General features: G+C 39.6%; 1 protein-coding gene across 2 annotated transcripts in view; it reads right to left on the reverse strand.

The window, feature by feature from the left end:
* The window catches only part of LOC148424425 (transcription initiation factor TFIID subunit 4), a 79,227-nt gene that overhangs the window by 34,629 nt on the left and 17,874 nt on the right, over positions 1 to 26,724 (reverse strand). For both annotated transcript variants that reach the window (XM_088413713.1, XM_088413714.1), the window contains 5 exons: positions 26,367 to 26,481; positions 20,022 to 20,191; positions 15,699 to 15,829; positions 11,646 to 11,771; positions 8,750 to 8,806 (listed from right to left, as the gene is read on the reverse strand). In XM_088413713.1, the coding sequence (XP_088269839.1) occupies positions 8,750 to 8,806; positions 11,646 to 11,771; positions 15,699 to 15,829; positions 20,022 to 20,191; positions 26,367 to 26,481 (599 nt within the window). The remainder of the gene's footprint in view (positions 1 to 8,749; positions 8,807 to 11,645; positions 11,772 to 15,698; positions 15,830 to 20,021; positions 20,192 to 26,366; positions 26,482 to 26,724) is intronic.

Here is a 26,724-nt window from a genome sequence, read left to right on the forward strand (position 1 = left end):
GCTTTTTTTTCCAAATTAGTGCACCCGTGAGGTCAGAGTCTACATACTCCACGTAGTGGGACATGCAAAACAACGTGAATTCTTTTTGAAAGTAAGCGCAGAAAGTGAGGAGGAGGAGAAGGATTGAGGTTGGAGGAGGAGGCTAGCCAGCGTTTGGGCCTTCCCGCCCCAGGCGTGACTAGTGGGAACGGGAGCGCAGAGCAGTTTTCTGCCGGGCCAGAGGAGAAGAGCCTTTGGACTTGTGCAGATAACCGGCTTAATACAAAGAAGAATAAAACAACACGGACCGACGCGTTGTCCTTTGACACGCTGGCGCCTCCTGCCTCTGGAGGAGCGAGGCCAATTGCCCGACGGGGCCGCTGGCGTGGGTGGGATCCGGTCCGGGATTGCGCTGACCTGGTCACTTGCGGAGGATGCTGGGCCAAATGAGGACCAATACGCAGATTTACGAAAAAACCCTCGCCTGTTCATTACGTGTGCAAAAAGGTTAAATATGTGAATGCCGGGCATATGTCACGGTAATATTAGTGCCAATTTGCAGACGCTTAAGTATAAACAGCAAGGCGATTTAAATTGAGAGGTCCAAAAGTTGAACCGGGCCAGAATTAACTCGGCGGTGGAGGTTCAAGGCATTTCAAGCCTCGCTGGTGATTCAAAATGGACAAAAGGAATCTCCAGGGCGCCGCGGGGAAGATAACACTTGAGGAGAATTATTCCGACAAAGGCCTCCAAGAGAGAGCGAGTCTCACACACAGGAATGACTGTGGGCAAAAAAGAAAAGAGAGTGGAGAGGAGGATGGACTCCCTGTGCACTGAGCCATCAGTGATGAGCACCTTGGTGTACGAGTGGGCTCACTGTTGGCTCTCACACAACACCTTGTTACGTTCAAGCATTTGTACAATCCTTAACTCCGACTATTATGAAAATCATAAAAAGCTTCATAACGCGCTTTAATGTGGATTATATCAATTTCCACCAAGTCTAAAGCGATTCCACGAAGGGGCTCTCAAATCATTTGAATCCAAGGACCACTGCAACATAGATGCAATGTCCGGTAGTTGCCCGATGAGACGCCCACAAATAGACACCTCCTGTTTCCAACCCAGGAAACAAAAACACTATAAATAAACATACAGTTGGCAAATAGGGATGCAGCAAATTTTCGTCTGCCGAAAATGTGAAAAATGTGAATTTACAAACAACAACTGAGACTGAAACAAGTCTGTCTGAATTTCACACAAGCACGCAGGAGCTGAGGGGCGTCGCTTGATAGGCAACTACTGCAAAGCATCTTAGCAGGTTGAGAAAAGACCACTGCCAAGATTCCATTGCTTTCCTGGAAGTCAAAAAAAGACGTTCCAAGAAAAACAAAAGACATCACGTCACACACCCACATCCTTTCACACCAAATAATAGGACAACAATGCAATAGACCTAACAGGCTTTGATTTCGTATTTGGCCTTTGTAACTGCGTTAGCCAAAAGGCTAGACTGAGTCCACGTGACTGTTTTTATTGCCGTCACATCAGAGGTACCAACATCAACATACCACCATTTTTAAAAAAGTCATATAAAATTCATGATAAAGAATGCTATGAAACCGCTAACCAATCATGCAACCACTGTGCTATCATTTGATAAAGCACAAGTCTCCAGTGTTAGCGCTATTTGCTAACTATGTATGTAGTGCCCATGGTGCATTCAAGCATAGCCTAATATTTCGAAAAAAGTCTGTCGATGCATTCAAAATCGATAACAGCAAATGGCGAAACAATGTGGATTTCCTAAAAATCTAATCTATATCAAGAAAAATGATGAGGGTGACATTAGATATTTTACCGAATTAAAATAAATGGTTCATTTCGTCACTTATGTTTACAATACTTGATTAAATAACTAAGCATCAGTGTAGAATGTTACAGAAATTAGATATAATAAGACAAAATCACTATATTGTGATCCTCTGAATTACAACTAGAAATGGGCTTTCTCGGCTATACTGTAGCTCCTTGAGACTTTTTTGGAGGGCTATTAATGACAAAAATATCAAGAAATGTTCATGTTGTCAAGGGAAACTGGCTTTGGCAGGATGGAATAGTTTCATGGCAAGTCATCAAACTTCACCGCCATGCTCTGCCCACACACAATGTTGAAAATTCAAGTGGTTCACAATTTAGTAGGCCCGTTTGTCTGGTATATGTTGATGAAATTTGATGAAAAACCTCACACAATCCCTGAAGGACAACTGGAACCGTCCAAAATGAGTGCAAATTGATAAACCCTTTTAGTCATCTACCAAAAACTATCTATGACATAAAAACATAACGGCTATGTCAAATCAAAATGGCAGGCTCATTTTTGGGCGTGATTTACTGAGACTTCTAAGTGAGATTTTTTTTTTTCATTCCCTGTGCATTTTAAAGCACGCTTACCAAATGTCTGCAAATGCCAGTGTGCTTTTAAGAACAGTTGTGCTCATAAGTCTACATACCCTAAGGGTACATAAACTTAAAAGCATGACCGTATATATCACCATTTACCACTAGTTGGCAGGTTTATGGTTGTGCTCATAAATGTATGCATGTACTCCAAAGTTATGTAAACTTATGAGCACCACCGTAAGTGAAAACCATCAAGTAGATGTTGATTTATGTTCACGACTTAGAAGAAGCGGGGAGTTCAGGCGGCATGTTAGCTTTATTAAAAAAAAAAAATGCACTAAAATAAATACATAGGTGCAAATAGATAGGCTTTTCAGCTAATAGTTGTTTGTCTCCCATAAAAACTGCGTTGTGTTTTATTTCTCCCGCTCACAGCCTGCAGACGTAGCAATGATGAATCTGCGGCCGTGGCATGTCTCGTGCCGCCGACACGATGATGTATCTCCACTGGCCTTCGCACCCTCCTCCCTGTCCCCTCCCCAAAGACTTTTTTCTGGCCAAACGCACAGACGCGGTGACAACAAACAGGAAGCGAGCTCTGCGATTTGCCCATTGATTTTCACCGCCGGGCGTTTTGGAAATAGCCCATCTGACCTTTCGGCCAAACGGTGGAAGAAGAGGCGCTAGACCGACCCTCTCTTTCTCGCGCTCTCTGGCCTTGACATGTTTAACTACCAATGCTATTATGCTTTTATGTAAAAAGCTGTGTAGTAGCAGCATGAGACGTGTCTCCAAAGTCATGCTGATGACAATCTAAAGTTTGCTATTTTTATTACTCCAACTGGAGCCCATTAAAAAAAATGGTGTTTTCAATAAATGATCAAACTGTTTTCTGTGGATGCTGGGGAAGAATCATCATCTCAGCTTCACGTGACATCAAATGGAATCCATTCATCCGTTGGCTTTAGCGCTTTAGCGCCACGGGTGTGAGTTAGCTGAAACCTATCCCAGCTGATTTTGGGTGAGGGTCAGAAAACGCCCAGGACTCGGGTTGGACATCGATAAATGAGAGGGAACCAGGGATGATGGAATTCTGCTCAAGTATGAAGGGCAGCATAAATGAATTGAGAAAAATTTTAGTTTAAACTGATTTGTTTGAGAAACGTTCAATTCATGTGGATGGTAAAACTTAGGAAGGAGAACATTTTCAAAGGACGGTGAAATAATTGTAGCAATAGCCAATTTTTCCACAAAAGTAAAAATAATATTTTTACTAAGTTATTTATTAAGGTGTATTCATTTTCTAAGAAAAAAAGTTGTATCCTTTACAACAGTGGTTTTTAAACTGGGCGGCATGACCCCTGGGCCAGCAATATGACAGGGAGGTGTGGGGCCTCCATGAACACTTGCTAAACGTGCTGTTCATGTTTTTGTTAATTCCCCAAAAATAATGTTTGCAAGCTAAGTTACTACGTATTCTTTGAAAATGTGTGTGTGTGTGTGTGTTTGTGTATAAGCAGTTAAATGACAAGTTACAAAAATAGAAAATTCCTATTAATTTTAAGGATAATACGACGATGGAATAAGTATGGCTTAAAAAATGTGCTTTAAAAAATTTCCTTAAAAAAAAATTATCGCTTTTTTGGCGTGTTTTTTTTTTTTGTATTTTTTTTTAGCTAATTTTGCACATAAATAGTACTAGCGGTATACATATTTGGTATCAGTATCAGGGACAGTTCAAAAGTCAGGAACTCATATTGGTATTGGTTAGAAAAACGTGGTGTTGAATATCATAGCTAGGATAAAAACGGACAGCGGGAGATACTGCAGGTGCCCCATTTACCATTGTCCGTAGCTATAACAAACATGGCCGCCTCCGGAGAAGTGCCACCACTCATGTAATATCATTTCATGATAACTAGACCTATGATTATATTTAAAATATACTTTTGGTCATTAAGAACACATTCATTTGCAAGTTTTTGAAATTTACAATTAATTTGTTCCTCTTGAATGAAAAACGGTCTAAATCTTACACGCTGCCCCTTTAAATTTTTTCTCATATGATTACGCCTTACTAAAATTGCCTCTATCTTCCCCCAAATCTTAATGTATTGTTAAAAAATGCACCATCAGGACAATAGCAATAGTACTCAAGTAATACACCTTTGTTGAAAAAAATATTTGTGCAGGAAACTCAGATTTTTGCAATACTGTGCCACAATTATATCAGAGGTTTTCATTGGCATAAAGCCAAAGTAGGGAGGAGGAAGTAATTCTGTTTGTTTTATTAGAGAACCCTTTCCGATACTGTATGTAGTCATGCACTCTTTTAAATGATACGATGTAATCATTTATTGCAAATTATTGTGCGGACCCCCAAGTCATGGCTCTCGGTTTGACAACAGTTGTATTGGGGGAACGGCCACCGAACGTTATCATTGCGTTCTCCTTACATCATGGTTACCCGGCGCGCTAATCACTCTTATGACAGCCTAACGTTGAAGCGTTGTCGTGTTCTAACGTCTCTGTTCATCATTGTCACAACACGGCAACATTTCAGAGGAGCGCAGGGCGGCGCCTCGCTCGCTCAAAGCGCCTTTGCTGAATTTTTCATGTTCCCGCCTCGTATCAAAGAGGCCTGGAGCACTTGGATGGAAGCAAGGATGGATGGAAATATTACTGCGATCTTGGATTCTGATGGGGTCGCTTTATTAGGTACACCTGCATTGCTTCTGTATTGAATCTCATTAAAGGAAGTGCTTTTGTTTGTTTTTTTTGACACTCGAGGGAACTGAGCGATTCAACTTCTAATTAAGAATATGAAGCCAAATGATTTGATGTCTCCTCATTGATAATAGCGTTGGTACGTACAGTACATGCGTGCTCCAAGAGAGAAGGTGTGGGTGACGGCGGAGTGTCCGGGCCCTCATTATCCTGATAAAATTTGCGCGGATGTGTGAGCTGCCGACAGACTCGGCGGTGACACAAACAGCCAGCTCTATTGCCTTGAGCTGGGCAGGTGATGGAAACGGGGAGAGGCACGAGGGCTGAGAAACGACGGCCATTAAGCCACAAAAAGACGGAGGGGTCTGTTATATATACGTACAGTTCAGAATAATAGCCGCGTGTTTGGAAATGGTGAGTAAAGCTCCAAATCCCGGTAATGGCTTTATTTCACAAATTGCGTTTATGGAGGAAAATGTATCAAATATGTTATACAGAAGTAGTGGTTCTATAAACACCGTTTCTAAGAAAATAACATTTTCCGCTACTTCCAATTGATCAGCAAACTAATTTACTTTCTGTGAACTGCTTGACATTGCATTTTTTTACTAGTTCGAGTTGTGACTGGGTCAATGGGAAACAGTGCTGGGCAATAGGGCCTAAAATTTAAATCTCATCATTCTAGACGATCAGATTTTAATCGATTCAGACATTTATTCAAACGTTTGATTTTTTATAAAATAAATTCTGTGGAAAATATTTAGACAGCAATAAAGCTAAATGTAATAAAAATGTAACTTCTTTGGGTCCATTATAAATCACAGATGTATCAATATTGCAATGTTCAACACCCATATTGTACAGCATGTGGTTTTCCGATATTGTGTAGCTATAAAACAGATCTGACGCAGACCTCAGAAGTTGCTTCTAAAGTACAAGTAAATGTTAGATCAGTGTTTGACAGGAATGTCAATCATTTTTCAGTTTATGTCAGAATGTTTGAGGAGAAACATGCAATGCGTAAAGACGTCCCCTCAGAACACAATAGTATACAGTACTGTATATATATATACGAATGTGTTATAGTTCCCAAAAGGAGCTTGTTATAATGTCAGTGTATGTATGTGTGGCGCTAATCTGGCCACATCCACAAGACGAGCGCGCTGCCACTTAACAGGGAGGAGATCCACTTTGATCACATGGATCCCCCTCAGGGGTCCGAACCTGTCGCGTTGCCTATTACACTGGCTCATTTGCATATACGGGGCTTATGGTTAAGGGCTGAGATCTGTGAGTGAACGCTTCTAACCGGCGAGGGAGAGAGAGGAAAAAAAAAAAAAAATAGAAGTCCGGGCGAGAAGACGACGAGTGTTGCCATTCGCCGGCGGAGAGGGGCTTGTTGCCTTTGAAGGTCATGAGTTCAACGCCAAGGAAAAATCCCCCAAATGAAAGCGTTTGGCCTGGTGACAATGGCGGGGTGCCCTTGAGAAAGACACTTACAACTGCTGCTAAGTAGAAATGGAAGAGCGGCCGGCAGACATGCTGAATTCGTACCATACAGTAGATACATATTCAACTATACAAAGCCCTAGAAAAAAAATTAACACCTGAAAAAATGAAGAAGAAAAAAAACCACGACCTTCTTCTGTGTTTTTACTCATTTTCATCTAGCTGAAAAATGGAAATCATTTTATTGTATATCTGTGAACATATACCATATTTTTGGACAGATTCTAAGGGGGTCTCAATGTATAGGTCTATATTTAGAATTTTCCAAAATAGGACACACTGGGTTATAAGGCAATTCAGTGTCACATCCGTACATAAGGCGCACATAGATATAAGGCACGCTAGCTATTTTTGAAAAAAATGATCTTGCCTTATAGTCTGAAAAATACCTATAAATAGCATAATCAGAGAGTAGTTGTATCTAAAAAATGTCAGATGTACAAGACCATGTAAACAAAAGGTACACTAATATAAAACCATTGCTTAAAAAAAACTAACAAAAACTAGAGATGTCAATATTGAGAACTTTTGAGATTTTGATCACGATCCAGCATAAAATGGCAAATACCAGCCTATCACCCGATCACGCTCAAGCGGACCAGATCGGCGTATCCTCTAGAAAAAAGTGAATAAAAATATCCATCCAATAATGCTTCGAGAATCAATGAGCGAACGTGGCAAATAGCACCTACAGACCAATATTTTGATGTAGTGATTTTGCTGTGTTTCAGTGGAAAAACTTGTGCTGACTCCCCCCATCTTTCTATCAGATGAAACTTTTATTTCGTGAAGTTTTTTTTCAGTGAGGCCTTAATACTCCGTTACCACTGTGAGCTCACGACTTCATAGAAGTGCAACTATTTAAAGTGCACACAACTCTACTATATTAAAGAAAAAAAAATACTTAAAAGAAAGCAGATGTACGCTTAGGTTTCGCAAACAACAGGTGAGCACTGCTTTTTTTTCTATCCCTCTGCCCACAGAGTGAAAAACGTTCGCGTGTAGTAAACAATGATAAAAACAAACTCAAGTTATGACAGAACTCTTTCGTAAACACTAAAAAGAAGAGAGGTCTACTTTGTGAGCTCCGCTGGGAATGTGTCCTATCCGAGACGAGACGCAGCTGCTTCCGTTTCAGATTAAAGCGCCTTAGCGTGGCGCTTTAGCCTATTACACGCAAGAAACAATGCGTCTTTGCGCTCCTTTGTAGCCGTAAAAGTTAATGCAGGGAGTAAATCGCTGCGTCTCAAACGCTTATTCTGAGGGTAAACTCGCTTTTCTTTTTTTTATCTTTTCCTTTTCGTGCTTGCACAAGGCTCCCGTCGTCATTTAAAGTTTGTCTCCAAATGAACGGCGTAGGAAAAAAGGAAAGTGGTATAAAGTTTTTTGAACACCATGTGAAACAAATATAACGAAGCTAGAATTATTTCAAAGTTAAAATACGACACCGTAAAAGAATAATACTGCAGTGAGTTATGTTTTAAGGAATTCTAAACTTCTTTAGCCATTGTGAGCAGTAAAAAGTTTGTTTTTGATTGGATTTTTTTTCATGTACAAGTAATGAGAAGTGGGCAATAAACTTATTTAATTCGATGGCTGTTAGCAGCCAGTGCATCATGCTAACAGCGTTCGCTTTCTAGCTAATCCTGTTATGGTAATTATTGTAAGTAAGAATATGGCTGATAGAAAAACGTCACAACGTTTAATCTTCAAGTTATCGTTTACAGGACGCAACCACACTTTCGGACTCCATTTTGGAGAAAAAAAAAGTGTGTTTGTATTTGGCGAATTACGGTAACACACGTATGCATAATTTATGTTGCACTAGGGTTTTATAATTAGTTTTTAAACAAACTGTGACTAGGTTGTGTGTAAACATGGGTCAGATCTTTACAAAATGTCCTCCCATTGCTCAGCTAATCAATGCATGTAAAGATTAAGATTTGCTTTGTTTTATTTTGTTTGTTTTGTTTCGTTTTAAGCGTGATTAGTGGCATTAACAGGGCGGGGATAATTTCTCCAACTTGTTTTTTTTTTCTTCAATTTGACGTTAAACGGAATTACATATGTAGCAAGCATATGAAAAATTCATACACGCAAGTCTGGCAAATGTCAAGGGCAATGATCTTACCTCCTTGGCTTTCTGTTTCAGTCGAGCTTGCTCTGGGTCCTCTTGCCTGGAGCGGCTCTGTGGAGTCAAAGTGGATGGTGGGGGTGGGGGCCCGAAAATGGGGGTGTGTATAGGTTAACAGCTGGTTTGAGAAATCCCACTTCCACTTACGCTCGCTAAAGCATCGCTAGTCATCTGTTGATGCTACAGCGAGATAACACAAAAAATAGGGTACAGAATTGAGCCACCGATTTGTCTCAGATTTCTGCCTCTGCTCGTTTGGTGTACAAGAAAATGATAGTGAAACAATGTCGTAAATATGTGGGCTGGAATAGCGGCATCCGGCCCATCGGGATATTCCCCGGTTGTCCAGATTACCTACTCGGAGTCTGAACATGTCAACCAAATTGTGAACCGTGAAGTCAAAGTGCAATGCATTTGGGGTGTAGGGGTATGCCCAGTTTAACAGCTGATTTAAACTCAACCTTTTCACCCCTTTTTTACACAACAAAGCATCCCAACTCATCTGTTGCTGCTACGGCAAAAAATAAAAAAACTGCAAAAAACTGCAAAAATGGGAACAGGAGACAGAGGTGTCAAGGACATCGTGTATGAATTGAGTAGAAGTACAACGGAGCGCACCCCCGGGGGGGCTGTGGCCTTTAAACCCGCTCCAAATCCAGCCCTAAATAAGCCGCTGGAGGGGGACGCTAATCAAAAGAGGTTATTAAAAATTCTGCATGAGCCAGCACACACTCACACACACAAAGGGGGTGAAGGATGTTGGTGAGTATCACTGACAGTGTCACTGTGAGCCAGTGTGGCGATCCGTTAATGTGTGCCTGTGTGTGTGTGTGTGTGTGTGTGCGTGTGTGTGTGTCCCTGGCGTAACGACACTTCTATTTTAATAAGAGGCCGACGAGTGTCCCTGGGAAATCCTTCACCGCCGCACTAAAATGTGTGTACGGCTGACCACTGCAGGCCATGTCGGTACATTACAGCATCGCACAACGTGGCTATTTTTGTCAAGATGGACGTCATCTGCGTGGTTTGAAACACAGTCTAAAACACAGGCAAACTACTTGCAGGTATGACAACGTGATGGGAACTTTGACACTAGCCATGAAAAAAAATCCTTGTTTTCCAAATTGATTGCAAACAAAGTTTCGGGGTATTTTACGTATGCCCAATTACTTTTTTAAGGAGCCTCTTGTTTGCAAATGTGTGATTTTTGTGGCATATTTTGGAATATTTTAAAAACATATGAATATAATGACATTATTTACATGACCATATTTTTATTTGTATTACTTTCAATGTCAGTCTTTTCATTTGTTTCGAGCTGTACTATATAATACTAAATACGTGCTCAATAGGGTTTATGTCAGGGGATTGCCAATTATTGTTTTGGCTCATGTGTTTATTTAGAAACAGAAGATCGGGTTGGTTAGTCCTGCTATAACTTGAATGCAATCGGGTTGATCGATTGATTGTTTCTTTATTCTGAGCTAGCGCTTTGGTTTACAGCAAGCCAGGTTAAAATGGGGAGAGCCAAGTGATTGAGTTTGGTGTCTTATTGTCATGCACGGCAGGAACGGCGGCGTGATAACGCAATTTAGATGACGAGGTGTGTGACGATGACGATCCTGAGTGTGGGACTTTGTCCCCATTCAAAATTAATTAAATGAACCCTAGCTAGCTCGCCTTGCTAATGTGCTACCGCAGGGCATTTTCATTTGCCGAAAATTGTCTTTTCTTTCTCTTTGGTCAGCAGTGATCGTTGACTTCATTTTTATTTATTGTATTTGTTTTTTAATGGATAGGCTAGAAGATCAGGACATGAGGAACATCTGGTAGAGTATGAGGTTACTAATTGACAGTATGAATTGTATATTGTTACACTTTTAGTTTTGTTGTACTGTCCATCATTTTGGATTGTACAAAATTCAACTTGAAATATTGGAACTCATAATATGATGCAATTAATATATGGTCACCACTGGTTTAGTAGAAGCATGTTTTCAGCACAGTCCAAAACTGAAGGGTTCGAATAGAAAATCACTTTTTATTCACAGCTGAAATATAAGATGAGGTGCAACAAATGATTACTTTAACACTTGATTAATGTCGCTTATTTTGATTCAGTGATAAATCTGATTTTTTTTTATGGTTTAATTTACATTCCTTCATTCAAAAAGGACTTTTTTCTTTTCAATCTGACAGTGCAGAAAATGTATGACAATTACACTTTTATGACACCTGGGTTGCCCGGTAATATATCACAATTGGCCAAAACACAGTTGAAAACAGTGATCACAATTGATCATTGCTTTAAAAAAATAAAAGCCAATGTTTGTAAATGTCTTATTTTGGATCGATTATAATCAGTTTTTCATAGTGGACAAAAGCTCTTTCTGACGAGAGGCTGAAATTGTGAGAATGTTTAGGTCTCTAAACAAATAATCAATGATCAAAATTCATTATCAATTGATTAGGAGCCTGATGAGGCCCTGAGAGGCAAAACCCGCGTGTGTGTGCATCATTTCTTAAAGATTGAAGATTGCTTTTGCAGGTTGTGTGTTTGAGTGTGCACACGTGTATGGGCGTGTTTGTGTGTGTGTGTGTGTGTGTGTGTGTGTGTGTGTGTGTGTGTGTGTGTGTGTGTGTGTGTGTGTGTGTGTGTGTGTGTGTGCGCACGCGCGTGGTGTTGGCAGCCAGGACGCTAAGGCCCTGCGGCCAGGAGCCCGGGAGGACACAGGGAGGTCACTTCATCTACTGGTGTCACACTCAAATTCATGTGTCAGGAGCAACATACACACACCCCCGCAGTACACAGGCGCACACTGTTTGGCACACTAGGACATAATAACAGTATACCAGTAACACACACACACACACAATAAGAAGTTGACTTTACCTTGGCGGCTTTCAAGAGGATCTCCCTCTCTTGCTCGTCCTTCCTCGCCTTTTCCATCCTCTCAAGTTGTTCGAAGAAGCGCAGCTGAGAGCGCACGTCGGCCGTCTGCTCGTAGCACTCGTCGTCCTGAGGTGGACACAAGCAAACATTTGTTATCGTAGAAAAATGCCACTTGACACTTGAGAAGGAGTCTGATCAAATGTAAAGTATAAGTCACGACTAAAATGGATTGTTGGAAAAAAAAATACGAATTAGGATTAATTTAAAAAAAAAAAACGTCTAAAATTACACGTGTTTCCTTCCTGTGCATTTCAGCAGGTTTAAATTATATGTGGATTTTCACATTCCTTTTCAGATCCCAGAATGCAATGTGTTACTAAATGCATTTCATTAATGACATTAAAGCTTGTCAAATGGGTTGGTGTCACCAGTAGCTGACTTTGTGTCATATTGAACACATTTATGCTTTATTCGTTTTGTACTTTTTTTTTTTAAGGTAATTTTTAAGGTTGTGTGCCAAGTAGTGACATTCAGGTCAATTCTTTACACAACTGCCATGCATCACCTTATCGTTACTTGTTAAAATTAAGATATGCTTTGATTGAAATGACGGACAACACAACAAATTTTACGAAATATAAATATGCATACAAGGTTATGGCATTCATTTACATGGAGGAAATAATGACACAATTATTTGGATAAACCGTACAACTGTAACTGCAAATATCCATTATTAGTCTGATCATTTTTGATGATGTTTGACCAGCTATAATTGGCTGATTAAATCTGCTGGCTGATTAATCGCTCGGGCCCTCAAATATAATAAATACTATAAATTACTGGCACTTTTTTTTTTGTGGAACCCGTCCTCAAAATTTCCCACCTGTACTGGATGAGGCCATTGTCTTCAAAAGGGCCTAAATCTGGAGTCAATGTGGTTCCAGATGTTTACGTTCCTAAGAAACTATCACTTCACATTTGAAAGACTTTTAATCTTTTGTGCTAGGCTATAGAAATGTATCCTGTCTAAAAGTCAATTACTGGACAAATTTAAAAAGAAATGTGATAATATCAGCATGTGAAAAAAGGTTTTGAGTTTAGTAGTTAAAGCTTTCTATGTTTGTGCTTTTCTGGTTTACTCGCAAAGACACACGCCCTACGGGCTGTAATTCCCATCGATTTCAACCCTGCGTGGAAAAAAAAAAATGCTCCAGTTCCCGTTCATTCGTCAGCGCGGTGACACAGTGGGGGGTTTCGGGTCATATGGCGGAGCGTCCACTGGACGGCAACCAAACGCGATGTAATCTGACCAATTGAATAAGTGCAAACATATTGTACATTCCTGCTAGATTGCTCTGTCACAACGGCACTTTTCTCATATTTGAATGTGCAATCAAGGGTAAAGAGAGTAAATATTAGCAGCTGTGAAAGGCTGAAAAGTTGACACAATGTTGGATTCCTAATGTCATTTTATTAAAACATTGCTCTGTCTCAACTAAAAGATTCCCAAAGCAGTCACACTGTGTTCTAACCACGTCTCTAATAATGCTGTGTATAAGTGTAAGTGGAAGTTTAGAGGGGATAGAACTTTTTTTTTTGCTTGTCCTAAAGTGTGGACAAACTTCCCAGTAGATATTAACAAAGCCGGTGAGACTGCACTTCCTTTTTTTCAACGTCGTATTTACCTTTGTTTTATCGGTTCTCTTTCAACTTTCTTACTTTGTTTCTAAATTGCATTATGTGATAGTGTCTCATGTCCAATTTGCATTTTAGTATTCAAAAGTACTCAGTATAAGATGAGCTTGCTCTATGAATCCTATGCAGAATATAAAAGTGACTAGAGATATCAAATTTGTTAAAACTAGTTAAAATGCCATTTATTCTTTCCAGCCAACAAAAAATAAACACTCATTTCAATTTAGATACAGTAGCACTCCATTGTAAAAAAAATATTGAATTATTAACTGTAAAAAGAGCAAATCAGTCAATAAAGTGCAGTTATTAAACGAACTGCTAACAGCATCCAATTAATCCTAGCACCACAATTGGCTATCTTTTCCTTTCACATCAAACCGATTCAGCTAAAGCTCGGCCCAACTCAGTGCTAATTTTACACCAGAATTCCAAATTGGAAGCACTATTTTCTGAGCAGACCAAAGGGAAATCAGTCATTCTGAGGTTTCTGATAATCTGATAATCCGGGTTTTGATGACTGTGATAAGAAGTTGACAATCACCCAATTATCAGTATGTAATCCGGGACTGTGGAATTTATAAAGAGCAAACGTTCCCGCTCAACTGGAATGCGTTTGTTGGGAATACACTTCCCAACTTTGCTTGCTTTAAAAAGGTCTGTTTACAGACTAAGCCCACTTCCTTCGCATCGCATCTCGCTTGGGAACCCCCCTCCCCCCAAAGGTGCGCGTAAAGACAAAGAAAACAACTTTTTTGCAGGTTATCAAAAGTTAATAAGATAATCGCTTATGTTGGTGCGAGGTGCTGTTAAGCGCTCCCGCTTCCATCAAGGAGCGCGAATGCGGGTGCACACATCAGAGGATTCCCGTCGCACCCCCGCTTCCCGTTTCTCCCTCGCTCTCACCCAGCCTTTGTTGCAGCGCTGAGCCTGCACTCTCCTGCCACCGCAAACGTAAGGAGCCCAGTTACTCTTTAAGGCCTCCTTCATCTCCCTCCCACCTCGTCTTTAATTTCTTTCTTCCTTTTTCGCTGATGTCAACAGAGTGGCTTCACAGAGTCGCTTGTCGCTCTCACACCTCGTTTGCCAAACCGCAGAAAAAAAAATGGAAGGAATGAAACAGAAGCGGCACAAAACAGGACGGGGAAGGCTGCTTCCTCCTTGGTGTCAGGAAAAACACCTTTTCAAAGTTTTCCCAATTGCTTGGGCTTTAATGTTGCCCAATTAAATGTGTTTATATTCCTACGAGTCATCGTTAATATGGAAAAGCACACTGGCGTTATTTTCTGTCTTAACTTTTTACGCTACGCTCCACTTCATCAACTTAACTCTTACACAGTAAACCCACATTTATTGTGGGGGATATATTGTAAACACCACTTGTATAACCGAAGAATTTGGACAATTTATTGGTACTGGGAGTGTCCATATTTTGATCAGATAATCTGAAAACTTTTTTTTTTTTTTTTTTTTAAATAAAAAATAAGTGAAAAAAATATATTTTGTTCAATATAGTGACAGTATCAAATCAGGACTCAGTAGCGGCAGATGCTCAAAATCAGGTGACTTGTGTGTTAAAAAAAAATGTCTTTGGGATATTCCTAATTAAGACATTTGGAGATTAGGGATTGTGTGTTCTTTAATAAGTGTGCTGTAATTATTTTAGTATTGTGTCTTGCAGACACCAGACACCAGAATTAAGACCTTTTATTAATTAAAGCCGTTTCAGCAGTAAATAGTTAATATTTTGTCTATACGGTATTTAAATTGAAAATGTGATTCTTGTTCACATACAATTAATACCTTAGATAAAATATTTAGCCACTTGATCTCGACTGAAAATGACATCACCGATGCTCATGGTACGGTTAACGAGTTACACCCAATCACAACTCACCTGTTGGTCATGTGACATGGCTAGTGCCGTCAAAGACACCAAGAAACAGTTCAAAATATTTTTAAATGCAAATTACTCCTTTAAAATCAATAATACTGTACAATCACAAAATGTGTGCTCATGATATAGTATTATATGAACTACAAATTATTAAAGAAAATAATGTCTGACACAATGCATTTACCTTCATTCAAAATAATAATAATAACAAAAACACAAAACAATGTAATGATTGCTGTTCTTCCAATTCAAGACGAACAGAAAGAATTTAGGAAAACCACTTTACTGTTACCAGTGCACAAAGCAAGATCTGAAATGACATTTTTAGATGAATTTGGTGTAGAAAAACACACAACTGACCTTACAAGGCCTACATCCATTCTTTGCCACGTTTTACATGCATGTGTCCCAAAACATTTGTCCACATAGTGTAGCTGTGCACTTTAACGATAATTTCATACCTTGCAAGAGTCCAGTCTGTGCTGAGCGATGGCCGAAACCTTTTCGACGACGGTGCGGAGTCGCGACTGTGCGGCGTGCGAGATGAAGGTCACGACCTCCATGGGCACATCCATGACGCCAAATTTCTTGGCTGTGAAATGAAACCAGCGGAAAGTAACCAATCACATCAATAGAGGCTAGATACACCAAATATTGTGTGCGATCAACCTCCAGAATTGAACTTGTTTCGCAAAATTTTTACGTGAGGCTTCAGAAGTTTCTTCAAGCACAACAAACACTGACCACCTCTTTGCGACGACAGATAATTTAGTTTACTCTGAGCCAAAACTCATCGCGAGTCATAACAAAAAGACTTGTTAGCCGTTTCCAACTTCTACTTTTTAAATGACTCCATTAACATAATTCTCCTCTCCAGCAGCCTTTTAAGTAAACCACAGCAATTATTTAAATCAGCCCGACAATACATATAAGAGTGGCTCGCTCCTGCTTTGAAATGGTTCTTCCTCATTACCGTGGCGATGCACACATGCTTTGTCGCACACACCCGCACGCTAACAGAACATGTGGCAATGTCACCAGGTCAGGGAAAAAACACTAATGGGCTTCCTTTAGTTTTCGGAAAACAAGATCTTTTCAAGGAACGGTTACGCCGAGAAACGTCTACATTAACTAGAACTCCATAACATAAATTGTAGCTTACATAACAAAACTAAAGTTGCTTTTAAAATTGGTCATCTACATGTGCCATTCGCAAGCATTTTAAATCTTAAATCGAAATTTTAAAATTTTGGCTACGTTCTAGGTAAAACAAAAAAATAAAATAAAATCAAAGCAGTCAAGTTGAGCCCATGTTAAATTTTAAGAAAGTTCAAAGAAGTAATTACTTAGACTAAGCAAGTAAAATGAAGTTTTAATTTCCATCACTTTGATAAAAGAGAGTTAAAAAAAGGGGTATTGTGGTTCATAATGTGTTTCTGGAATATAAATAAGGCAGAAAAATGTGTTATTTTTCTCTGGGACTTGGCTGTCGACTGCAAATAACATCACAGTTGCTCAAGATCAGGTAACAACCAATCACGACTCAGCTTGGTGCCATCACATGAGCAAATTCAGAAACAGGTGATCCATGATTGGTCATTGCCTGAGCCCTGAGTCATTCTGTCATTTTCAGTCGAGAGCAAGTGGCAAAATGGCCGCCTTGTGAGATGGATAAAAATGAGTGAATTTTGCTGCGTAATTCACATTACACAAAAATAATATTAACCAGAATGCTATATTTAGGCTAGTGATGCTGCATAGAACATATCATTGCAAAGAAAACATTGCATTGACGTCCCTTTAATATTATTACATTTTTGTCAAAAATAAAACTCATACAATCATGCTCAGTGACAAGACTTTGTCTTTGATATTTTGTTTTGTTTTTTTCTTTCTTTTTGTGGACTGCCACAGGAGACAGATGAAGACAGGTGCAATAATGACCGCAGAACAGTAAGAGGGAATTGCCATCAGGCTCTACCCACACGATATGACAAAACCTCTTCTTTTACTTTTGGCTTATACCGGTATAGATTCCCACAGTGTGTCATTCTTTTCCATCTTTGTGTTTTCCCTCACTGCATCCATCAACTTATTTATATTTTTTAATTAAATTCAAAACTGAAATATAGGCTAATCCTCTGTTTTGGGTTCTTATTTTTTTTCATTCATTGTTCATGAAATTCATCGCACGTCAATGGGATAAAGTGAATTTTTAAAAAAAAGTTCTGAACATTCCAATTTGGAAAAAGCATATTTGTAGACAACTGCTCTTTTTCTGGCTAAAGCTGAGGCCAAAGGAGGTTAAAGGCAAGTTTTAGTTAAACAAGGCCCTGTGCTTGTATGCAAAAATTTTTTTTATATATATAACAAAAGAAAAAGGGAGGAGGACTCTGATTAAGCAGACCTGGCAGGCCCGGGGTGCCTCCCTCGGACCGCTGTCAGCTGGGAGCGTGGCGAGGCCAATCAACTGACACAACAAAGCTGCAAGAGTGCCACTAGCCCAGCAGGGGGCGGCCTCGCCTACTGCCCCACCGTCTCATGCTGCGCTGCCCCTCGAGGAAAAGTGTATATTTTTAAAAAGAAACCCTGCGCCCCCAAGGTGACACGATAACAACCATGCCGAGAGTGCACTTAGCCTACGGGCCCAAAGATAGTTTAACGGAGATGAAACAAGATGAGGGCGCCGGGCTCCCCGCCGCGTGAAATCACGTGTGGGTTTTTTTGATTATGTCCAGTCATGATGGTAATGTTTTATTAACAATTAACAATTACACACACTGCCACGCTCCAGGGACAGCCATAAGTACAAAGAAGCAACATTTTCTGTTTTTTTCAAGCAAACAAATGTAGTGAAGACCTATCAGTGGACACCTTTTCAGGCAACAGTGATGTTTGTATAGAAAGATGAACTGGAAAAAGAGAAGTCAACAATTACAAGAAGTGTGAAACAGGACAAAGACTGTGAACCAGCTTGACTACGGACTTTAGCTAACTTCACCTCTGATGGCAGAAAATTCACCCTTCCTTTCCAAATTCCGGATCAATACCATTTATACAGGACAGACCACAGGAAAAAAATAGACCACATGAAAGAGATCACAGGTCTATCGGACCTTATGTCAGTTTTAATTCTAATGCCAGCGGCATGAATTTCCTTGATCAAATTCATAACCCCCAGTTAGTGTTGGTGCCAGTTACGGAGCACCAAAGGAAAAAAAAAAAAAAAACTGTTTATATGCAGGTGTGAAAGGGGCCTCAGGCACCATTCCAAATCTCAGATACTACCATAGGAAGTGGAAAATTCAAAGGCAGATCCGTAAAAAAAAGTTGACCTTCAGATTTTCCTTTTTATAAACTGAGTTCGGTGGTATTCTGTATAATTCAGACTGACACAAAATGTGAATTTGACCACAGTAATCTTCACTTTTAAGATAAGATTAAAGCATCATAAGACACCTTAACATCGCATTTGGTTTCCTTGCTGTTCACTGCAGATCAGCACTCAAAGACGACAGCCTGCCTGAGCAAGTTTGCAAATATGGAAGTGTCTGCGTAGCAACTAACCAGGATGGAACAGGAGTCAATTGCTGCTGGTTGGTCTTGCTGTTAGCACTCTGAAATCACGTTGCCTGTCCATCTCTGATTGGATTCAAAGCCAATTCTCCTGGGCACGTTTCCTAATTGACTGCATCCTACTGGCTCAAATTTTAGCACCTAAAACTGAGTCACTACACTGTAGATTGCTTGTAGTAACAGGTTATATTCTTGGATAATTCAGCTCGAATGGTTTTTAGGAACTTCTTTCCTCTCTTTTTGGGAAGATCCGTGTGCTAATATTGTCTCTGAGTAAAGCCCACTAACTACTAAATCAGTCTTTTTAAATATCGTATGATCCCAAAGCTCTGACATCCTCAGTTTTTTGGGGGAGTCTTTCGCCCTTTGCATCACCGCATACGTCTGCAGGAAAGGTCCGTGTAGAAAACTGTGGCACAAAAATGTTTCCGGCGAAGCTTTGCGACGGATATTTTTCGTCGACCTATCATTACAGTCGACTTCCTAGGTCGACTATTTTCCCCTGCCCTAATTAACATACACAACAAACAAATTTGCTAATTGCTAAGTGCAGTGTGAAAAGATCTGTTACGGCAATTCTTACACTTTTACTGCAAATGAATATCAGCTCCAAATTTCGGTTATCTGCCTCTTCTATTACTAATATCCGGTATCGTTCGTGAAAACCCCTTATCAGTCGATCTCTAATCTAGAGTTTTGAAACTATAAGCAAAGTTGGCATTAGGAACCTTTAATGACACCATCAGGTAATGAAGACAGTATGGCTGATAATGATTTCACCATGGGAAAATTAAAAAAAAAAAAAAAAAAAAAGACTCCGCAAAGTCTGAACCCTTTCCACTGGACTGCTTTGGTCCACGGGACAAATCTGACGGCCGCCTTTAAAAAGACAAAGCCATCAAGTATTCATGCGTGTGTGCCTGCGGTCCAGCGAATTCCGACAGACAGCCACTGAAGAATTCATTAAAAGGAGGTGAAAGAATTGTTAAGTGTATCACATTTAAACCGAGGGCAAACAAGAAAAAAAAAGGCTGCAGCCTCAAACAACTGCGGGCGAAGACAGAAAGAATATCAAAAGTCATCCTGAGTGATGCCACTTTAAATACAGATACAACATGTTCCCTACAAACCACAAACACTGAGCCATTTCGTCATTCGCTCCAAAAGTTGGAAAACGCCATTCGACACTGGCGTTGCGGCGCACTTGCCTGTTTCCAGTATGCGTCGGTGGAGCAGCCCAGGGTGCAGGAAGGCTTCGTCCTTGCACGAGCGAATCTGCGTGCCCACCAGCTCCGAGTTGGTGGCGAGTATGCGGGCGCTCTCCTCGTTCAGATTGACGCCCGCCATGGAGGCCACGTCGTTGATGTCGTCGTCGTCCCTGCGAAAATCGGCAAAAAGTTGCGGACCTCCACCACAGCCAGCCAATAAATTTCACGTCCACTTCTATGCTTTGCTGTTTGTCTTCCGCGATGACACTGTGTGACGCCCTTTGAGAACATCCTGTTTGAAGCTCTGCAACGACGGGTCGATCGATTGTAACGTGCCGTCTTAGTCTCATGACGTCAAAATGTGAGTGACGATACCAATTGACGTGAGAAGAAGCTTAAATATATATTATTCTCAAATCGAAAGCTGTCTGTTTACGAATATGAGATTATAAGATTACGATTAACGGCGCCAATATTTGGCATTTTGACAAGTATCAACTTTGGCCTTTTTTAAAAATATGACGGCTGATGATAAATCCAGTTTAAAACTGTCAGACAATACAGGCAAAACTGTGAATCTTCAGGGAACTTTTTTAAGAGATTCTGCTCACAAAGTAACAAAGGCAATACGTAATGTATACCTATGTGTTATGTTTCTTTTTATGGAATAATAATAACAGTCTGAGTGAATTTGACCCGGAATCATGTGTAGGCATTCAAAAGTTTCAGAATTTTTTTGGGTTGTGTAATCCTACAAACAAATCTTGTGTTTCCTTCCCCCCTAGAGAAACAGCAATAATGTTCTTGGGTCATTTTGACCGAGGATTCCATTTATTAAAAAAAAAAAAAAAAAATTAAAATAAATAAAAAACATTATGACAAAAATGCTTACAAATGCCATTTCTAAACATATATTGATTATACATGAGCCAAGTGGAAGTTTTGTAATGAAAATCTACATTAACTTTCAAATGGGTCACTTTCACTAAACAAATTAACAAGACGGTTAAGATATGCTGATGACCCTGAGGTCCTTTAACTTTCATTTTACAGAAAATATAAATGTTGTTGAAAATATCATTTAAAAAAATCTACATTATGATAATCAGGAAAGTTGTTAAATAAACGACAAAATGCTTACTATTAAACAATGTCAAGAGGTGCAATTTCTATTTTTCTTTTTTAACCCTTTAAGCGCCAAGATAGCAAAAATGCACCAAGAAACATATGCATTCTGCATTTATCGCTAACCATTATCAAGCTACAACCTTTTCAAATAATTGGTGCCTAAAGGGTGAACTTTGACACCAATTTTTTTTCTTTTTACAAAAACTAAACATCGTCTCCAATTAAATAACATTTATCGGCCGCCTGACAACTAATAATCGGTATTGGTATCAGCCCTGAAAAAACTCTGTCAGTCCATCTCTAATTTGATGACACCTTCTAGTCCCCAGACCAGCTAATATGTTATAAGTTTTTGTAGCATGTTCACTGAACCTAACGCATAAATCCAATGTAATGTGAAACTGAGTTTAAGCAGCAGGGGTGCACTAGTGTTTAAAATGTCTGCCTCACAGTCACCGGATCCAGGTAGGAAAGTGTTCTCTGTCCTCTTTCCATAATCCAAAAACATGTTTGGTCAATTCAAGACTCAAAGGCTCCAACATAAAGTCAGCTGGGTTAGCTTCGACCTAATCCGCCACCCAATAAAGCGTACAGAAAAAGGATGGACGGGTAGATGAATGACAGTGAATTAGCGTTAGCTACATTTGTGTTTGAAAGACCATACATATATTTTTTTTTTTCTTGCTCTGATGTGTATAAAATAAAAAAGACTGCATAACTGCCACCACATGGCTAATCGCCACATCTCGATGGTCCGCCATTTTGTAAAGCGTTGGCCAACTCGATATGAAACTTGACACAGCAGCGGGAGGTTGACAAAGCTCATTACAGCGCACCTCCACCTTCTCGTGCTTCTCCTTTAAGCATCTAATTAGCTCTTCCTAGGGAAAGCGTGCAAAACAACAGCGGCGAACGTGGATACGTTGGGAGGAGTATGGCCGCTGATGCTGATGCCGCCTCTGGCGGTGCACCTACCCCTCGCCACGTCCTCGCGGATAACTTGACCTGTCCTAAAATGAAGCGTTCCTGCGGGGGATGCGTTCAAAGACGAAACACAAACTCCGCCACATCTTTAACTTGAATGAAAAAAAGGAAATGATTAAGCAATAAAGTTGTTGGATTTTTTTGGGGGGGAGAAAAATCTACGCTAATGGCAGTTTAACATTTTTGGACAGTAATCGGCAGTATGCTGTTACAAGCATAAATCTTGGATTGAAAGTAATTATTGAATTAATTGTTTCAGTAAAATATAAATTCATATAACAAATGTTATGTTCAGTAGGTTATTCAATTTCATTTTTGTAAAAAGCCAGATTCTACCCCATACTGGAATGGTTCGACCCAACTTGTTATGTGCAACTTCTTGTTACCTGTCAAGTTAATGATTGTTTTTTGTGAACACATCTCTACTATGATCCCAAAAGAGGTCACTTTAAGTTGAATATTTATTTGCAATTATTTATTTTTGAGAACATGTTTGAGAACACCCTGATTATTTTTTGGGGGGGACGAATATTTATTAATAATTGAATAAATGATTTATTTTTTGTGAAAAGATCTCTTCTGTAACCCCAAAACAATTAGAATAGGTCTGACACTTTATATTGATTATTTTTTTGTGGAAAAATATTTATTCATAATTAAATTTCATTGTGACAACAGATATCTTCTATGATCCAAAAGAGGACAATTATTTAATTGTTTGTGTACCAATTCAAATGAAGTTTGAAAGGGTCTAAAGTGTAATAAATCTTTTTTTTCCAATCTTTTTTCCCCAAAATGCTATGCACTGGTTAAGGGGTACTTATTTCACAGGGGGGGTACATCACTGAAAAAAGGTTGCAAACCACTGTTCTAAAATATGGGGGGGGGGGCAGTCAGATTCAAATATGTTCTCGCTGCAGGCCACCATAAAAGTAAAAAAGCACAGAGCGGTTGAGACATTAAAGAAGGGGTTCAAGGAGCATTCAACCCCCATTCCTTGTTAAAAGGGGGTGCAGCGCTCCCCTATCTTCATCACCTATGGCGTGGCCTGGCTTTGAAACACAAGCTTGATATGGAAACGGCGCTTATGCATGCATGTGGCTGCCGGCTGCACGTCCCCCGCCCCCGGAGCCAAGCCAATCCAATAACTCGAGAGGCTCCCGAGGACCGCTAATTACATCTCGGCTTTATTAGCGCCCAGCTGTAGCGGAGGAATATTTTGCATTTCATATCTCGTTGCCTCCTTTTAATGTCAGACCTGTCTTGGCCGTTTGATTTGGAGCCCTGGCAATTGCCAAACACTCGCTGAAATTAAAGCAAGTCCTCAAAGACAGTTCATTATACCACAGAGGACCAATTCGGTTTACCGATTACAAAAAAAAAAGAGAGAAACATATAATCAATTATGTCAGACTTGATTAGCAGGATTTAAAAAGACAATAAGAGAAGGAAGATAGCAAATTCAATTAATCATGCTTGATGGGAACTCACTTTTTTCCTTTCTACTATTTACTAGCAATCAAAACTGCCACCCATGGTCGTCATGGCAACAAAAGCCTTAGTCAGCACTGGCCCTGCAGTAGAGGGGGGGTCGGCTACGCAAAAGGGTAAGATATAGCCAAGATCCGTTTACTTCTTTTTTGTACTAAGTTATCTTTGGCAGAGATAAATGGAAGCATGTTTGTGTCATCTGGAATTTTTAAAAATTAAATCTGACTTTCACTTACAGTGCTTTTCAAACTTAAGAGATACTCAAAGACAGGAAGAAGAAAAAAAAAGAAATATTTTGTTAGACACTACTTTTTATCTGATACCAGAATGAGTACTTCAGTCTAGAGTAGTCACTGATATAAATAATCAATACTACTAGTACTTTTGATACAAAAAAATTCAGCTCAAAAACAATGATAGGTCCGTCTATATAGGCAATATATTTCAATATATTATTTTTCTGAAATGCATTTTCTATTGCAATTTGTAGTAGGAGTGGTATAAACCGCTGTCACGAAAATCCATACTTTAAAATAATGCTTGGTATAGGCCCAACACCGTAAATATCGTCACTCATCCATCCCTAATATTTATTTTATTTTAATAAAACAGCTTATTTTGAGGGGGGAAAAACAAATAAAAAAACAAATGTAATGTATTTATTATACTTCATTCAAACAAAACAATTTTCTAAAATTAAATACAGCTCATTTTATCAGTTCATTTATTTTGTCAGAGTAATGAGGCTTGCGTCAACAAAACAAGCATTTGAAAAACCTTACTTCAGCGTGGCTGAAAAATAAGTGGAAAGTGTACTATAATTCTTGATTCTTGGGGTATAACGACAAAAGCATGTCCGAGACATTAATAAGATCATTATTAGGACTCCGAACTGTTTAAAATTGTGACAAATGCCTCCTGTAAAATGCCCCCTTTAAAGGTAAGATGGGTCTGCTTGTAATACCCGGGGTTTGAGACATGATTGTGTCCTCGACTGATACGACGAGACAACAAACAAACTAAAGTGTACAAGACATCAGCAGCAAACGCAACACTCGGAAATGCTTCAAATTTGCCCACAGCCCGAGAAAAACTAGACGAAAAAATGAATAAATTAAAAAATGACCCCTAGAGATGCATGCTAGCTTTTCCAAAGGGGTCCCGGGCATGTAATAGAGTTGTTGCATTACATCATATGTGCAAAGACTAGAAAAAAATGTAATCATTAAAAAGCGTCATAACTTTATTCCACTTTTATTTCAAAATCAATATAGTACAGTTATAAAATTATATCTAAATGTTTCTCAACTGCTTAAAGGGATGTTTTCAGTTCAGAAAAAAAGAAAACCTTTTGGCTAAAATGTTAAACTTAGTCACCTGACAGTAGAATATGTTTTAAATGATCTTTTGAAAAATCAGGACTTTCTGGTTTTAGCTTATCTCTCCGGTTATATTTTTGATTGTTATGTTTCATTATTTTAAATCCTGTGATCTTCCACCCAGGTTTTAGTTTCATCTTCCATTTTGCTACCAGTGCACATTTCATGCGCCGTTTAAAGTCAATCAAAGCTGGCTGCTTTGCATTTATGTGTTAGGGGAGGAGATTGGATTTGTTTCAAATCAAGTTGAATGTGTTCACGCCCACAACAGTGCAGACCATCTTTTTATAAGTGTGCCGACTTGCAAGCGCCAGTGAAAATACCACCATTCAAATAAATGTTAAATCACTATATTTACGTTTTACACAAGATCCCAACTTCATATTCAATTTAGGCGGATGTTGATTTATTCAAGTGACTGACACGCCAGATGATTTGAAACATATTTGAACAAAAAGATGGAGCCCAATTGGGGTAGGGTGTATAGTTGTAGCAAAAATGTGGGTTCTATTTGAAGGAGGTGTTTAGTTGTCTTGGGTGGTGGTTACACAACCAGTAACTATTACATTTTTGTTTCTTTTTTTTTTTTGCAAAATTACAGACATCAATTTGGATGTAGGCATTTTTTGTCAAGGTGAACAACAGTCTGGCATTTTAAAGTCATTTGATGGCAGATTTATGGTTTTCAATGTCCTTTTTAGGGCTGTAATTAAGGAGGGAAACCATATTTTAAAACCACATATGCACGATGTTAATGGAAATCTACCGTGTGTGTGTGTGTGTGTGGGGGGGGGGGGGCATCACAACAGGGGGTGGGTGGAGGCAACATGGTTGTCATGTAACAAGCCCAGCCTGACAGCTTAATTACCAACGCAGCTAAAGATTTATCGGTTTATCAATCGGGGCTCCGGGGCACTGCCTTTGCCCTGTGGACACGGGAGGCAGGGGCATCACCGCTAACCCATTAGCCCATCTGACCCAGACGTGCCTCGGCCCGGTCCCGGTCACGTCGGGGCACAGTCCTAAAGTCCCTACACAATTGTAACCACATGTTCTTTGCCTCTTATCATGTATACACGCAACAATAACTTACTATAGACAGTCATGGTTGTTTTACGCTGTGAAAGTTTTTTGTTGTTATTGTTATCATGCTGCTACCCATCTGGATGCAATTATCTTATCCGAATTTAAGAATGTATGCGCGTGCTTGAGCCTAAGCAGGTGGCGCAAACACTTGGACTCTTTGCTATGAGTGTTGCCCGTGGTTATGCTTCCAAAGGCATTTTAGGCGAAATGCTGACCCCATGTGGACACTACGAGGAAAAGCAGAGCCAGGACGGTAAAGGAAGTGGATGAGTGGTACCTGAAAGAGCCTCCTCCTGGGTCGTTGAGCTTGTTTTTTTGATTGCCGGAGATCTGGACCGCCAAGCCCACCGGACTCCTCCCTGCTTGGAAGGTGCCCACCTTCCCCATTGCCCCTGTTCGTTAAAGAAAAAGCCAAGAAAACAGAAAATGATATTTGCACCTTCATTTTATTCGTGAAAAAAAAAAAATCAGATTTAAAAAAAAGGCTATGTTTTGTATCGTATATTTAAAGCATATTTTATTTTTGACAGACTGGAGGGTCTGCAAAGTTGTATGATGATTAAAAAAAATAGACCTGATAAAATAAAAATGACGTGATTTTAACATTTTTAATCAAAAATAAAATGTATATATAT

The sequence above is a fragment of the Hippichthys cyanospilos genome, chromosome 4 (genome assembly GCF_059441005.1).
Source record: "Hippichthys cyanospilos isolate Australia breed blue-spotted pipefish chromosome 4, RoL_Hcya_1.0, whole genome shotgun sequence".
NCBI classification, from domain to species: Eukaryota; Metazoa; Chordata; class Actinopteri; order Syngnathiformes; family Syngnathidae; genus Hippichthys; species Hippichthys cyanospilos.